Here is a 17,166-nt window from a genome sequence, read left to right on the forward strand (position 1 = left end):
AGGAGCAAATGTTTCATCGAAGTCAATGCCCTCCACTTGAGTATATCCTTGAGCAACAAGACGAGCTTTGTTTCTGACAACTTGACCATGCTCATCTTGCTTGTTGCGGTATATCCATTTGGTGCCTATTATGTTGTGCTTCCGTGGATCAGGACGCTTGACCAGTTCCCATACATTATTCAGTTCAAACTGTTGAAGCTCTTCTTGCATAGCTTGAATCCATTCAGGTTTCATGAAGGCTTCTTCAACTTTCTTGGGTTCTGATATTGATACGAATGCAAAGTGCCCACAGAAATTTGTTAGCTGAGTTGCCCTTGAACGAGTGAGTGGACCAGGTGCATTGATGCTGTCAATTATTCTGTCAATCTGCACTTCATTGGCAACACGAGGATGTACGGGGCGAAGACTTTGCTCTTGCTGATCTGTGTTGTCTTCAGGCTGAGCATTGTCTTCATGTTGATCAGGTGCTGAGATGATAAGTTCTTCTTCAGGATGAGCTTCAGAAGGTATAATCTCTCCAGTTCCCATTAGCTTGATTGATTCACTAGCTGGAATCTCATCTAGCACATTTGGCAGTTGCTCTCTTTGTGAACCATTTGTCTCATCGAACCGCACATCCACTGTTTCAACCACTTTGTAATGAAAGAGATTGAAGACTCTGTAGGAGTGCGAATCCTTTCCATATACAAGCATAAAGCCCTCATGTGCTTTTGGTGCAAACTTTGAGGTGTGGTGTGGGTCCTTGATCTAGCACCTTGCGCCAAATACTCTGAAGTAACTAACATTTTGCTTCTTGCCAGTTAGGAGTTCATAAGATGTCTTGTTCAGAAGCTTGTGAAGATAAACACGATTGATTGTATGGCATGCAGTGTCAATGGCTTCAGTCCAGAATTTTCTTGGAGTCTTGTATTCATCTAGCATTGTTCTGGCCATCTCAATGAGTGTTCTGTTCTTGCGTTCGACGACGCCATTCTGCTGTGGCGTGTACGGAGCTGAGAATTCATGTGTGATGCCCAAGGTATCAAGATATGTATCAAGGCCAGTGTTCTTGAATTCAGTGCCATTGTCACTTCTGATGTGCTTTATCTTGGCGCCAAAATTGTTCATAGCTCGATTGGCGAAGCGTCTGAAGACATCCTGCACTTCAGTCTTGTAAAGGATTATGTGCACCCAAGTATATCTAGAGTAATCATCAACAATGACAAAGCCATAGAGGCAAGCAGTAGTAGTAAAAATTGAGTAGTGAGTGGGACCGAAAAGATCCATGTGGAGCAGTTCGAAGGGTTGTGTGGTAGTCATGATTGTCTTCAAAGAATGTTTTGCCCTCGTCATCTTCCCTGCTTCACAGGCACCGCATAAGTGATCTTTCTTGAACTTGACGCCCTCGATGCCTATGACATGCTTCTTCTTCGCAAGGGTGTGGAGGTTCCTCATGCCAGCATGCCCAAGCCTCCGATGCCAAAGCCAGCATTCTGAAGCTTTTGCAAGAAGACATACTGCAAGTTGTGGCCCTGCTGAGAAATCTACCACGTACAGATCATCTTTTCGATACCCTTCAAACACTAGAGACTTGTCAGATTCCATTAGTACTAGGCAACGATATTTTCCAAACATTACGATCATGTTCAAATCGCAAAGCATTGAGACAGACATTAAGTTGAAGCCAAGGGATTCAACAAGCATGACTTTATCCATGTGTTGATCCTTTGAGATTGCAACTCTACCTAGACCCAATACCTTACTTTTACCAGTGTCAGCAAATGTGATGTGGCTCTTGTCGGATGGACGTAAGGTTGAGTCCATAAGAAGGCTTCTTTTGCCAGTCATGTGATTTGTACACCCACTGTCAATAATCCATTCTGAAGACTTTGAAGACGCTGGTGTCGTACCCTACAGTGCAGTTAGGGGGATAGGCTTCACGAAGAGAATTGTGAAGCAAAAACATTTGATGAACCAGTGGGTTATGAAAACTTAGATCCAGATTAGGACTAATAGGGAGAGTAGCATGCGATTCAGGAACGAAGTACATAATGATGCCATTCGGGCATTTTATCTTGCGCCCTACAAGATTTTTAAGGTCCCCAGCAATAGCGTCAGAAGATTTTGTTTTTCTGCTGGAGACCTTTCCCTGCAAAAGAGAGTTAAGCTTTCTTAACCACCCACATCTTCAAGGGTGGCTTAGAAGCAATAAGTCTAAGTGCAGCATCTGAGAATTTTGGCTTTGAAGCCTTAGCAAACAGCCTTGCAGGTGGACAATAATACTCATAGGAATAAGCAGAATAATTTTTGGTCATGTGAACATGACAGTTCGATGAACCGCTCTCATATTCATATGCCTGAGTATGGTTTCCCTGCAAAACATTTGCGTTAGTGTGACTCAGGTGAGTCCTCTGTTTGAATAAAGCCTTTGGACCGTATGAAGCCTTTGGTCTGAGGTTTGTCTTCTTCAAGTGAGGTGTCATGAAGACATTCACAGGAAGATTTTCCAAACACTTTTTCGGAGCCCAGATCTTCTTCATAGGCGGTCCATTCCTGCAGTTAGTACCAATGTACCTGGCAAACACTTCACCATTCTGATTCTTAAACAGTTTATAGTTTACATCAAAGGATTCATCAATGATAATGGGGTTAGCACAAGTGAAGCCAGATAAATTGGATGGATCTGCTGAAAGTTCCTTTGCAGCAACCCATGTGGTTTTGGGGTACTGCTCAGGTCTCCAGTAAGAGCCATCTGCATTTATTTTCCTTACGAACCCAACACCCTCTTTCCTAGGGTTTCTGTTCAGAATCTGCTTCTTGAGGACATCACATAATGTCTGATGTCCTTTAAGACTTTTGTACATCCCTGTTTCAAGCAATGTCTTCAACCTAGCATTCTCATCAGCAATAGCAGTGGTATCCTCAGCAGAGGGGTTAGTTACCACATCAATAGTTGAAGATATTGCAACAGCAGTAGCAGTGGAACATTCAGCAACAGAAGTAGCATTATCACGCTCAATGCATTTAAGACATGGTGGTTCAAATCCTTCCTGAGCGGAACTGATCTGTTCGACGCGAAGTGACTCGTTTTCCTTTTAAAGATCTTCATGAGCCGCTCTCAATTTCTCAAGTTCTTGCTTCCTTTGAAGATAATCATAGCAAAAGCTTTTCATGAGTTGTTGAGAGAGTATCAAGACGATCTTCAAGTTCCTGATACTTAACGTGAAGATTTTTTATGTCTTCAATTAAGGATTCAGATCGAGTCATTTCAGCACCCAACAGATCATCGCTTCTGTCTAACAGTTTTTGAATATGTTCCATAGCTTTCTGTTGTTCAGTTGCAATTTTAGCAAGTGTTTTGTAGCTGGGTTTTGAATCACAGTCAAAGTCATCGTCACTAGATGTTTGATAGCGAGTAGTGCGTGTGTTTACCTTGGCACCGCGTGCCATGAAACAGTAGGTAGGAGTGGAGTCGTTCTTGTCATTTGCATCAGTGTCGGTGATGAAGTCATTGTCTTCAGTGTTGAAGATGGACTTGGCGATGTATGCCGTAGCCAGACTCGCAATGCCAGAATCAGACTCCTCCTCAGATTCCACCTCTGCCTCCTCAGAAGCGGACTCCTCCTCTGAATCCATTTCCTTGCCAACAAACGCACGTGCCTTGCCAGATGAGCTCTTCTTGTGTGATGAAGACTTTGAGGAAGACTTGGAAGAAGACTTTGAGTATTTCTTCTTCTTCTTGTCGTCACAATCATATTCCTTGCTCTTCTTCTTCCTTCAGTTCTCATTGTCCCACTATGGACACTCAGAGATGAAGTGTCCAGTTTTCTTGCACTTGTGACATGTTTTCTTCTTGTAGTCATGAGCAGAAACTTCATCATTCCTTGAGCTTGATCGTGAAGATTTTCTGAAGCCTTTCTTCTTGGTGAATTTTTGGAACTTCTTCACTAGCATTGCAAGTTCCCTTCCAATGTCTTCAGGATCATCAGAACTGCTGTCAGATTCTTCTTCAGATGAGGAAACAACTTTTGCCTTCAAGGCACGAGTTCGCCCATAGTTTGGACCGTAGATATCTCTTTTCTCAGAAAGCTGAAACTCATGTGTGTTGAGCCTCTCAAGTATGTCAGACGGATCGAGTGTCTTGAAATCAGGACGTTCTTGAATCATCAGGGCTAGGATGTCAAACGAACTATCAAGTGATCTCAGTAGCGTCTTGACGATTTCATGTTTGGTGATCTCAGTGGCGCCGAGGGCTTGAAGCTCATTTGTGATGTCAGTGAGCTGGTCAAATGTGTGCTGGACATTCTCATTATCATTTCGCTTGAAGCGGTTGAAGAGGTTGCGAAGAACACTGATTCTTTGATCTCTCTGGGTTGAGATGCCTTCATTGACCTTGGAGAGCCAGTCCCAGACCAGCTTGGATGTCTTCAAGGCACTCACACGGCCATACTGTCCTTTTGTCAGATGACCACAGATGATATTTTTGGCAGTGGAGTCCAGTTGAGTGAACTTCTTGACATCAGCAACAGTGACACCTTCTCCAGCCTTGGGAACGCCGTTCTCGACGACATACCATAAGTCGACGTCAATGGCTTCAAGATGCATGCGCATCTTATTCTTCCAGTAGGGATATTCAGTTCCATCGAAGACGGGGCACGCAGCGGAGACTTTGATTATCCCTACAGTCGACATAGCTAAAACTCCAGGTGGTTAAACCGAATCACACAGAACAAGGGATCACCTTGCTCTGATACCAATTGAAAGTGCGTTATATCGACTAGAGGGGGGGTGAATAGGCGATTTTATGAAAGTCTTCAAAACGTGGGAGTTATGAAGACAAACAGCAAAGATTATGCCTATTACTTGCAGCGGAAGTTAGATTACACTAGGCCAGCCATGGTCAAGTATTCAATAGAGTGAAAGCACAATGACAAACAGTTGTAGTGTAATAAGGATCAGGTAGGAAGAAGTTATGAAGCCAAACAGATCATACATTCACGTTGTGAAGACAAAAGATGAGCGAGCATGCAATGGCTCCACAATGAGTAACAGTAAGAAAAAGGAAGTGAAGATGAAACCAGTGACTCGTTGAAAACAATGATGTGTTGGACCAGTTCCAGTTGCTGTGACAACTGTACGTCTGGTTGGAGCGGCTAGGTATTTAAACCTTAGGACGCACAGTCCCGGACACCCAGTCCTGAACACGCAGCTCAGGACACCAAGTCCTCACCGTATTCTCCTTGAGCTAAGGTCACATAGTCCTCGCCCAATCACTCTGGTAAGTCTTCAAGGTAGACTCCCAAACCTTCACAAACTTCGTTCACTGGCAATCCACAATGTCTCTTGGATGCTCTGAACGCGACGCCTAACCGTCTGGAGGATTCACGGTCCTCAAGTGTAATAAGTCTTCAGATCACACAGACAAGAAGACTTAAGTGATGCCCAATGTTCTCTGGCTCTGGATGGTTAGGGCTTTTCTCCTCGCTAGGAATTTTCTCTCAAAGGCTTCGAGGTGGGTTGCTCTCAAACGATAAAAGCCGTGCACTGAAATCTAAGCAGCCAACCGTTTATGGTTGTAGGGGGTGGGCTATTTATAGCCACTTGGCAACCCGACCTGATTTGTCCGAAATGACCCTGGGTCACTAAGGAACTGACACGTGTCGCAACGGTCAGATTTCAAACTCTCATGGCAACTTTACTTGGGCTACAAGCAAAGCTGACTTGTCCGGCTCTAGACAAGATTCTCTCTCATTGTCTTCACTCGAAGACATAGGTTTTTGGTTTAGGCATCACTTCAGTCATTCTGACTGGTTCTCCTGGACCCCACTTAACAGTACGGTGGTTCCTATGACTCAACACAAAAGAAAAAGAACTACGAAAGATCTAAGTCTTCGAGCTCCATAGGCTTCATAACGTGTCTTCTTTTGTCATAGTCTTCAATGTGAATATCTTCATATACCACCTTTGGCTTCAATGTCTTCATACATTTTTAGGGGTCATCTCTGATAGTAAAACCGAATCAATGAGGGACTTCTACCTGTGTTATCCTGCAATTCTCACAAACACATTAGTCCCTCAACTAGGTTTGTCGTCAATACTTCAAAACCAACTAGGGGTGGCACTAGATGCACTTACAAAACCCATAGTAATCTAAAAAACTGTAGTATTCACAAAAAACTTAGAAAATACTTTGCTATCAAACAGGGATAGTGTGCACTAGTAAATGTGTCTGTGTACGTGCAATAATATTAGATAGTACATTAAATTGCACGCGGATATTAAATAGGATATTATTTGTATATTAATTGTGTGAATAACGCTTTATTTGGTATGGAATTAATTTCACGCTAAGCATGTTGAGTTTTCACCATTGTAGCAGTATATATCGTTGGATTGACCTTGTTTGACAGCCGGGGTTAGTTTTATATTGATTTTCTTTTGGGGATGAAGTTTTATATTAATATGTAGATGCTTTTGTGTTCTTTTTTTTACAAGGGATGGATTTTTTGCCTTTTTGTGTTGCTTGTGTTCATAGGAACTATTATCTAATTTGGCTCTGGAGAGCATTTGCTCCTTCACGTCCAAAATGTTTTTGTAAATGTTAAAAAATATATAATACTTTTGATACATGAATGTTTATGTACACATGTTTTCCGTAAATGTTTATGGGAAAAGTCGAAGCATAACAATTTGTGCAAAGAAAAGCAAGTTGAACGCTAAATTAACCACCGAACACTACTGTTCCATTTCAAATGAAAGATGCCGGTGCCGAGTTGGACATCCACAATTTTTGGTACAATCGCAGTACCGCTGTAGTGCCCATGACTTTTGTTACTTAGAACTTGACACATAGTACATTCTTTCGTCATTGCTTTTTTTTGGAGGCATCAGTAAGTCCTATTCCATGCGAAGTCCCGGAGTGCGTGCAATTGTGATAATGCACTTTGGTGGCCGGGCTCCATGGAGTGTGCCTTTTTCTTTCTTTTGAAAAGATATTTATTGTACCAAAAAAAACTCATTTTTTGTACATGTATATACGTATGTGTGCGGATTTTCACAAGAATATGTATCTATAAGCGACATATACAAATAAAACAAATACATGAACCAAAATGTGCATGTATTTTGTTGTTTTTGGGTCGTTTTTTGTCCTTTTTGTAGCCTACAATTTACTTTCTTATTTTATATGAAACTTTATGCATACCTAGAGAACATGCATATATTTTTGCACCTTTTTTGAATCTTTTAAATGACAGTTTCAATTTTTGCAACACACCGGGCTCCATGGAGACCGGGACATGAAATATATGGAATTGTCACTATAACGACATGAAATGTTCTCTATATTGGTTGGCCCATGACGTGTTTTTTCTTCCATTCTCCATTTTTACTTGTTTGTTATCCTTTTTCTCATTTTTATATTTTCATTCGTGTTTCATTTTTATTTTCTTAATACATGAAATATTGTTTGGGTAACCACGCAAACAGTTCCCGAAAGTATACGAACACATATCCAGATATGTATGATCATTTTTTAACACATAAACATTCTTCTTTTGTCCCATAAACATTTTTCAAATACGAGATGAATATTCTTTGCACCATATAGTTTTTTTCATTATTTTATATTTTTACAACATTTTATTTATTTTAAATAAAACCGTATTTTACAATATATATATATATATATATATATATATGAAAAATAAAAGGTATTAGCCGTGCCGCACCTGGTGAGAGAGCCCGGTAGCATCCTAACATTTCCGGCCCGTCGTGCTAGCAAGTGCCGGGGCCCGAGGCCTTGGGCATAGCCCAGCCCGAGCGACCGTCTCGGGTCGGGTGTGTCTCTCGTCTCACCACGAGCCGGAGAGACGGCGAGGAGGAGGAGGAGGAGAGAGAGAGAGAGAGATCATCCAAAACCCCAATCCCCGCAGGCCGCAGCCACCACCCCGGCGAGCCACCCACCGCCACCGCCCCCGGCCCCGCCGGAGTCCCGCCTCCCCGCCCCCGCCGGACTACGCCCCCGCCGCCGCCCCGCCCGGATTCGCCGCTCCTCCAGGTTGCTTCCGCCCGCCCCTCACAGATTCCTCCCTCCTCCCTCCCTCCCCGTTCCTCTCCGCCGCCCGCGCTCGAGGCTCGACCCGACGCGGGCCTCCCGCTCCCTGGTCCGTCGCTAGGGCAAAGCTTGGGCGGGCTCGCGTGGTTATCTCGCGCCATTCTGACATCCCCGCTGGTGCGATTTGCAGGGAGGAGACCCGCATGGTGGCGCCGACCGCTCTCCGCGCCCCGGTCCTCTGATTATGCTCCTGATAATTTAGGATCTCGCTGTTTCCGACGAGGTTGCTGCTCCGAGGGGCAGGATGAGCAGCAGAGCGCAGCAGGGCGAAAAGGGCTCCGAGTCAGCCGCCCGCACGCGGCCTCTGAGCATCCATGAGATCTTGCTGCGGCGGGAGAAGAAGGCCCTCGCAGAGGCTAAGAAGGTCGCCGCGGAAGCTAAGAAGGCCAGGGAAGAGCTCCAGGACAAGGATAAGTGTAAACCTAATCACTCGGAGCCGGGAAGAGGGCACAAGAGCAGAAAGGATCTCAAGGATGTGCCTGCGGAGGGTTCCAAAAAGGAGAGTGTTAGAGATGCGTCAAGGGAGGACTCCAAGAAGGATGATGTGCGGCGTACTTCTAAGGAGGGTTCCAGGAAGGAGAGCATTAGAGATGCACCCTCCAAGAAGGATGATGTGAGGCATGCATCTAAGGAGGGTTCCAAAAAGGAGAGCATTAGAGACGCACCAAAGGAGGTCTCCAAGAAGGAAAACTTGAAAGAGAGGCCAAAAGATGGCTCCAAGGTGGATGAATTGAAAGATACACCAAAGGTTCCAAGGAAGGATGACCACAGAGATGCACCAAACAAGGGCTCCAAGAAAGAGAGGTCCTCTGTAAGAGATGATAGTCAGTCAGCTGGCAAAGACAATGATGCTCGTAATTCACATAAACATAGCACAAGCATGAGAGGCCGGCCTGCTGAAAGCAAGGATGGAAACCATGGTGAAATCAGAGCAAGAAATGGTGATGCGACAAGATCTGAGTCTCTAAAGGGACCGGGGAAGAGATGGAATGGTGAACCTGTTCACAATGATAGAATCATGGAGAGGAGCGATAAGCTCCGGAATGAGGCAAAAAGGAAAATCCATGGTTTTGATGATGAAAAGCCTTCATATGTTGATCGACCGGTGCTGAAGAAACATGATTCCGCGCGATTCCGAGTTTCCAAACACTATGACATAAATGATGCAAGGAGAGAGTACGGAAAACCATACCGTGAAGAGCCCAGGTCAAAAAGGAGAAGGTCAAGAAGCAGGGATCATGATCAAGGAAGACGTGACAGATCTCTCTCACTATCCCCAAGGGAACAAAGGCGTAGCTACCATGGAAATGATCATGACAATTATCCTCCTGGAAGGAAGTATGCTGAAAACGACAGGTACAGAACATCTGATAATGTTGGACAAGGTGGTGGGTCTTACCAGAGATATGAAAGTCGGCTTGGTGGCTACTCACCAAGGAAAAGGAAAACAGTGCCACAAGATGAACAATTGACTACCACGATTACCCCACCAGTCATTCGATCACCAGAAAAGAAACCAGCCACGTGGGATCAGCCTCCCACAGCAGCAGACCAATCTAATTTCTTCACCAATTTGCAGCCAATTGTTAGTCAAACCTCTTCTGTTTCAGTCAGTTTTAGCACACCAAAGCAGAACCCTGCTACTGCGCTTGACACTATATTGTCAGGGAATAGTTCGTCTATTGATTCTGTCCAGCTAACACAAGCAACACGCCCACTTAGGAGGTTGCACATCGAGAATTTAACTAGTTCAGCTTCAGAGGATATGTTGATTGGTTGCTTGAATGACTTCTTGCTGTCATCGGGTGTTAACCGTATCCAGAGGTCTAAACAACCATGCCTCAGTTGTACGGTGAGTGATCTACCATCTGGTTGTTCATACTACTTTGCCACATTTTCTTTGTAACATTTATCCACATCCTATGCTCCTTCAATGCAGATAAATAAGGAAAAACGCCAGGCATTTGTTGAATTTCTTACACCAGAAGATGCTACAGCAGCTCTTTCTTTTGATGGAAGATCTTTCAATGGGTCTACTCTGAGAATTAGACGCCCCAAAGAATATATTGAAATGGCAGTAAGATCTCCATACCTTTTGCATCTCTTCTTCTCAATTGATGGTTTTACCTTTTCCATTAATTGCTTGGGTGGTAGTTTGATCTAGATGATTCTCAATTTTAAATGTTTCAAGTGGTATCTGCTGCAAGAATTTGCCAGCTGTTTCATTTCCCCCTTCCATTTGGAACCTATTAGTTTAGAAAATTGCGACTTGGTAAGGCATTTATTGCTTCTGTTCTAGATTATCTTTCAATAATTACTTCTTCCTTTAATATATACTGTCGTGTGGGCTGAGGAAACATCTTAATACTATTACAATTTAATAGTAACCATTCTTCATACTGGGCCGTTGGTGCTCTAAATGATTATGAATCTGGTTATGTACAGTATAACATACTGAACATATTTTTAGGATACAAGATCATCGTTGTTGTTCTACTGTGGTTCTGTTTCTTGCTTGTGCTGCATGACCTATGAGCTTTGGATTGAAGAATTCATTCTGCATGTAAATGATTAGGTGTGTTATTGTTTATGTTCCTGATTCTACTCGCCCTCATACGGGCAGGCTACTGATTGCTTGAATTAGTTTATATTCAAACCTTCTACGTGTTCTCCTAGTTTTATATTTAATACATGCCATATCTGATTCCTTCAGGTGTTGGCAGTTTTTAACATTTCAGAGGCTTCCTGCACGTTTGGAATTTATTTTGCAGCTAAATGACTTGCCTCAACTTGCACATGATCTTTCCATTTTATGCTTGGATACCTTACTTAATTGCTAAGCACTAGCATTCAAGCACCACCCTTGTACTAAATGATATGATATCATAGGGAAGAAGCTCTTTGATCCTCTCGTACATTCTATCACTCAAGAATTGTCTAACCACCAAATGGCTCAGTAATGAAATCATAGCAAAAACAACATCATGCCATTTCATAGTTGCTCTTTGCTTTCAGTTTTTTGCAATTTCAACATTGTAGTGCCTTGTCAGTAATTTGTGTATTATCAGCATGCTATGATTAATGTTGTTATGGTGAACTCCTGATCCAGTGCTCTTATTAACTATTCCAAGTAAGAATTACTGATTAATATGGTTATTGAGTATCATATTCATTTCTTTTTGCATGTTTAACCCTTAGATATGCATGTTTTCTTATGTCTCTTGTATGCAAAAGTAGCTGAGAGTAGTTATTTCAGATTTACTCATGGTGCATAAATTATTTATAGTTGCTGGTTTGGATTTACTCATCACATATATTTGTATCCTTCGGGAAGTTATTGTCTGATGGGCATGTTGGAATCTCTTAAATAGGGTATTTTAATTGGGTGTGTCATAATTCACGTTCAGGATCGTGAAGCAAAGGAATTGTAAAGCAGGCTTCCAGATATAGTGCCTGTATTGTGTGACTGCCACATCTTCCAAAATCCATTGGTCGCTGATTACAGTGCTGGCAGAATGCCTATGGTGGTCAGTTCATGGAAAAGTAGGAAGACAGTTTGTACAGCATGGTTGAAGTAAATATATTATTAGCGAAGATTTGAGCATGATGATCATTAATCATAATCATCCAGTCCTGGTTCCAAACATTTATGATCTTAATTCATGACAGTATGAATGGATTGTGGTATCATGAGCTGTCAATTTTTTAATTACTCTGCATATAGTTTAGTGTGACATTTAAACTTGCTATGCTCTTGTTCACTGTACCATGTTTCTGCTCAGCATATTTCCTGGCCCAGATGATGGCATATTTAGCCCCTCTACTTTGTCCGGTTTAGTTTGGAATCTTTACTCCCAAAAGGACCTAATAACTCTCTGTTTGTACAACTGATTTAGTTTTTTTAGATAAGCTGCCCTTTATTTGTAACAATGATTAAGCTGACAACATCCTGGAACACTAAGCTGGTAGACCAACGATCAGAGAGCTTGCTCAACCTTGCCAACAAATGAGCCACCTTATTTGCACAACGACTAACATGAACAAAACTATAGAACTAAAACGTTTCGACAACGACTTGATTTCAGCAACAATGGCACCCACTTGAGACCGATCTCTTTCTCTTAATCAGTATAACTGATATAGTTAGTTCTCATAATCATGACTAAAAGTTTTTATGCAAACTGCTGCAACTGAGATGTAAGTGGTGGGATAGTTTGTAGGTTACATGCAAGTGCAATTTCGCTTTGGGTAGGTTGTTGGCCTTCTCATTTCTCCCTAATGCCTCCTCTGCTCCTCACTAATATAAGTCTTGTCCAACACTACAGTGCAAGAAGGGTAGATACAAAAAGGAAACTCCAATCTATCTGGATGACATGTAAGCAAGAATAGAAAGGAAACTAATAAATCCAGAATCAAACTCAAAGTTCAAGCTGGACTACTTTTGAGCACCTGGAACCATGTGACGAATACCAAATGTTTCTCTTGAAAACTTAGCCATCACACTTTAGAACTCTTCCTATTCTGCTGCATAGGGTCACCCTAATTGCAATGATTGGTTGCTTGGGCATGGTTTTTCTTCTAGTTTAATTTCGTGGGGTCGAGGATCAGTTATGTCAGCCCACAGAGGTTTTGTGGCTAGATGACATGCGATGTGTTTTTTAGCCTGTTGGTAGATTACAAAACCGTATCAGCATTTGCTAATGCCAGCTTGAATTGAACTGGGGGATACAAACAGGTGAATAGTCCCTCTAAGGACTATGAGTTATAGAAGGACCAAATATACCCAAGCTAATAAGAAACTGATCTGTTTGGCCTATGTAGAATACAGGGATCAAGGTGAGCCCAGGACCCAGAGGCAACTAAAGAGACTAAATATGCCATAATCCCCTTATTTTTTAAATTACCCTTTAGCCGTCTCATTGTTAGAAAACTATGTAGTAAGATTTAAAAACATTTGTCTGATGGAATTTAACCTGCATCCAGTGTGATTTTGATGTTATAGCTGCACCTGTGATTTTGTTGTTCAGAGGGTCTCGGTTAATCTTGTTTTCTAATGCACTTTTCTACTATGCTTATGAATTCAGATGTCTATAAAGTTGAATGTTGCAATGGTTATATTCACATTTTTAAGTTTTCTGCATGGACATTCTTTGGTATACTTGCTGTTTGCACCATTTGACCTATTTGAGTATTGGAAAGGGCAAACTGTCCATGGTGTCAATAATGACATTGCTATCTACTCATTTAGCGATATGTTTGCCATTAACGTACAAAGGAACCAAATTTGATCAACAATAATTGTGTTATAATATGCGTTTCTGCTTTCCTTGTCCAAGACTATTGCTGGCATACTTTTTTTAGACTTCATTGAGTATATTTGAGAAAATTATATATATTGGTTGGCCCACAAGTTAAGTCTGGCTTGTTGAACTGGACAGCAGAATTATATCACTGAATGCAAAACATCACTCTTACATAAAAGCGACCCTGAGAGTATTTAATGAGAAACCACATCTGTGTTTTATTTGAATGCTATAAACCGCTGTGTTTTTGCTATCGTGTTTTTAGTGTGAATTGGCTATTGTATATGATTTCTATAGCTTTGAAGTAGATAATGGTTTCTGAAACCTTTGTTTATTGCACTTTTAATGTTATAACACACTGTTTGTTCTCTGCAGCATGTTGCTCAAAAGAAGCCCGTGGAAGAAGAGATTAAAGAAGCATCTGATGTTGTTGCAGATTCACCACACAAGGTAACTTGCAGGGTTAGAGATGCTTCTTTCTATTTTCAACTCACCAGAATATGAGCGATTGTATTTACAAAGAGAAATGTGGCTAGAAATGTTTTCATATTTTTTCCTTGTTGATATCATACTCCCGTCCCCAGATATATATGATAAAAGTAGGGTGGCTTGTTCAAATTCGTTGAGCACAAGAAGATTCGACCAATAATTATTTAGCCTTCTCATGTGCTGGTCTATCTTGTAATTTTGCAGATTTTCATTGCTGGTATTTCTGGTGTTCTTTCATCTGAGATGGTAATACAATTGTGTCCATCAGTATATGTCCGTCATATGTTGCTCTGCGAAGAGCCATCCGTTGAAGCATATGTTCCTGACATTTAGTATGCATTTTCCATTCTTTCAGCTCGTGGAAATTGTTAGTTCATTTGGCCAGTTAGCTGCATACCACTTTGTTTGTAATGAAGACCTTGGTGGGCGATGTGCATTTCTTGAGGTATGGAACTCCTGTTGCATCCAAACTAAGGCTTGTGATATGAATATAGAATCATCATACTTATCTGTGACCAATTTGGTGGAACAGTATATTGATCACTCCATTACAAACAAGGCATGTGCTGGCCTCAATGGGATGAAGCTTGGTGGGTGCATCCTAACTGCTGTTCAGGTTTTTCCCAATCCTCTCGAGGTGCAACCATTTTCATGCCCATTCATGTAGTGTCATGTATCCATTTCATTATTTGTATTGAGTCATATATGCTGCTCCATTGAATTCCAGGTTCGCAATGAAGCTTCCCCATTTTATGGTATTCCTGATAGTGCCAAAGCGCTTCTTGAAGAACCAACAAATGTCCTGCAGCTAAAAAATGTGGTATGCCACAATTTTGTCCCTGCTTGATTATGGTTCCTATAAAATAAATTACTCTTTTCACATCAAAACCATTGGTTACCTATTTTTCTCCCTACTGGATTGACACTGCCGCTATCATACCAACCAAAAAATTTGTTTCCACCTGTGAGCTATTCAACAAGCCATGAATGAATTAAAATAATACAGCAGTACTCTGTTCTCTCACTAATCTGTGATATTGTTGTAGTTAAAAAACACGAGTATCAACCCATTTATCACATTCTGAAGGTTGTACACTTGTGAAGTGTTGATGAACGTGCTATTTATGTAGTTTGACCAAGAAGAGTTTTTGGCACTTTCAAAACCTGAGCTGGAGGAAATATTGGAAGACGTACGCATGGAGTGTGCAAGGTATAGCATTCTGTTACTTTCATGTTTTACTCATTGTCGTGGCTAGTAGCTTACATTATGCACGAGATTGGCAGGTTTGGAGCAGTCAAATCCATAAATATTGTAGAGTATCCTGCTAGCAGTGACAGCATTACTGAGGATGTCCTAGTTGAGCCCAAAGATGAGCCAGTAAAGCTTGAGCCCACTGAATGTCGTGCCAATGATAACTGTGTGGAGACTGGAACAGATTGCTCTTTACCAAGTAGGAGCATAGTAGTTCCGTCCAACCCTATGGAAATTACAGGTGCTGAGTGCCAGGATCACAAAGAGCTTGACACACTTCGTGAATGTGATGGGTCTGCAGCGGCAGATCAGTACACCGACCTAGATGACATCCATGCTAGAGCTGCTGGCCCCACAGTGGATCAACAAACAGAGACCGATCATATGGATTCTGTGCAGGCTGATCAAGATGCTACTGCAGTGGGCGACATCCATGCTAGAGCTGCTGGCCCCACAGTGGATCAACAAACGGAGGCCGATCATATGGATTCTATGCAGGCTGATCAAGATGCTACTGCAGTGGGTGAGATCCATGCTAGAGCTGCTGGCACCACAGTGGATCAACAAACGGAAGCCGATCATATGGATTTTACGCAGGCTGATCAAGATGCTATTGCAGTGGATGACATCCATGCTAGAGCTGCTGACCCCACAGTGGATCAACAAACAGAGGCTTATCATATGGATCCTCTGCAGGCCGATCAAGATGCTACTTCAGTGGGCGACATCCAAGCTAGGGCTGCTGGCCCCAGAGTGGATCAGCAAACGGAGGCTGATCATGTGGATTCTTTGCAGGCTGAGCAAGATGCTACTGCAGTGGGTGACATCCATGCTAATGCTGCTGGCCCCACAGACACAGTGGATCAAGAAATGGAGGCTGATCATATGGATTCTACGCAGGCTGATCAAGATGGTACTGCAGTGGACTACATCCAAGGTAGAGCTGCTGACATGGATTCTACACAAACTGATCAAGATGCTTCTCCAGTTGGTGAAGATAGTTTAGGAGAAGGACATGCAGGCCCAACAACTTTGGAGGCCTGTGGTTCTACTACACCCGTAGGTGTGGTGGAGAAATCCGAAACTGAGAAGGAGCAACAAAGCGCTGATGATGTGAGTGAAAGTGGTGCAGAAAAACTACCCGTTGCTCCAGTTTCAGACACCATCGTGCTGGAGGCTGGCTCTATACTGGTGGAGTTCATGCGGAAGGAGGCTGCATGCATGGCCGCACATTCCTTACATGGGCGCAGCTTCGGCGACAGGACCGTGTCTGCTGGATACGCCCCGCATGCTCTCTACCTGCAGAGGTACCCGAGGTGATTTCCGCCGCGAACGGTGATGTTCCGATGGCACCTGATGCTTGTGGCTGTAATAGAAACACATAGGTCAGGCCTTGTAGTTTTGATGTTTTGGATGGGTCAGTCAAGTAGCTTGGGATCAAGATGATGTACTGTTAGTTGGGAGGTAATCTAGTAGGAGACCCATAGCAGAAGCACTTTTGGGGTGAAGACAATGGGATAACCACTGGCCGTTAACATTTTTGTTGTGAATTTTTGATACCTGTATTTTTGCAGTGAGGGGAAAGAACCTGAACATCATTCCCTTGTTATCGTTGCTGTTGATTTTGGGTTACATTACATGGGTGGGTGTGAGGCTCTTTTATTATATATGAAAAAACAGACACTTATACTCTCTCCCCATGGTAATTTCCATTGGCCATTTCAGGCAGGATGCATCCATAGTTGGTAGTATGAACAGGTGGAACTTCATATTGCTGTCAACTTCCGTCGCCTCACCCACATGCACGCGTCGAGTTTTGTGAGCCCGTTAATTGCAGTTTTTTTTTTTCAATTTGTTTGGGTAGTACGCTGTTACCGACTCCTTTTGGGTTTAACCGATTACACATGTAGAGATTGGCATTTTGACCTTTTGGATTCGTAGGTCAACTTGTCAGTAAGCAGCGTTTGATCAAGATGATGTGGTTAGTTGGTAGACGGGCATGGCTCCCGTGGAGGAGCATATATTCC

The 17,166-nt window shown here is 42.5% G+C and overlaps 1 protein-coding gene across 2 annotated transcripts; it reads left to right on the forward strand.

The window, feature by feature from the left end:
- The first annotated feature begins 7,848 nt into the window (after positions 1-7,848).
- LOC125511386 lies at positions 7,849-16,748 on the forward strand. Of its 2 annotated transcripts, none has more exons than XM_048676738.1 (10): positions 7,849-8,038; positions 8,226-9,947; positions 10,035-10,172; positions 13,774-13,848; positions 14,092-14,133; positions 14,243-14,332; positions 14,420-14,503; positions 14,615-14,707; positions 15,018-15,097; positions 15,172-16,748. In XM_048676738.1, exons 2-10 carry the CDS (start codon positions 8,340-8,342, stop codon positions 16,457-16,459), a joined length of 3,498 nt encoding a protein of 1,165 aa, XP_048532695.1. In that variant the 5' UTR covers positions 7,849-8,038; positions 8,226-8,339; the 3' UTR covers positions 16,460-16,748. The 2 variants fall into 2 exon arrangements, with proteins under 2 accessions (XP_048532695.1, XP_048532694.1); XM_048676737.1 differs by having other exon boundaries at positions 7,851-8,038; positions 14,420-14,524.
- Positions 16,749-17,166: the final 418 nt, after the last annotated feature.

This window comes from Triticum urartu, chromosome 5 (assembly GCF_003073215.2).
Source record: "Triticum urartu cultivar G1812 chromosome 5, Tu2.1, whole genome shotgun sequence".
In the NCBI taxonomy this organism is placed as follows: domain Eukaryota; kingdom Viridiplantae; phylum Streptophyta; class Magnoliopsida; order Poales; family Poaceae; genus Triticum; species Triticum urartu.

What these genes read in the sequence shown, in the direction of transcription:
- LOC125511386 (XM_048676737.1), top strand. Translation starts at nt 8,340, where the DNA reads ATGAGCAGCAGAGCGCAGCAGGGCGAAAAGGGCTCCGAGTCAGCCGCC. An exon ending in AAGAATATATTGAAATGGCA is followed by an intron (nt 10,173 to 13,773) that starts GTAAGATCTCCA and finishes TGTTCTCTGCAG; the next exon opens with CATGTTGCTCAAAAGAAGCC. An exon ending in GTACGCATGGAGTGTGCAAG is followed by an intron (nt 15,098 to 15,171) that starts GTATAGCATTCT and finishes CGAGATTGGCAG; the next exon opens with GTTTGGAGCAGTCAAATCCA.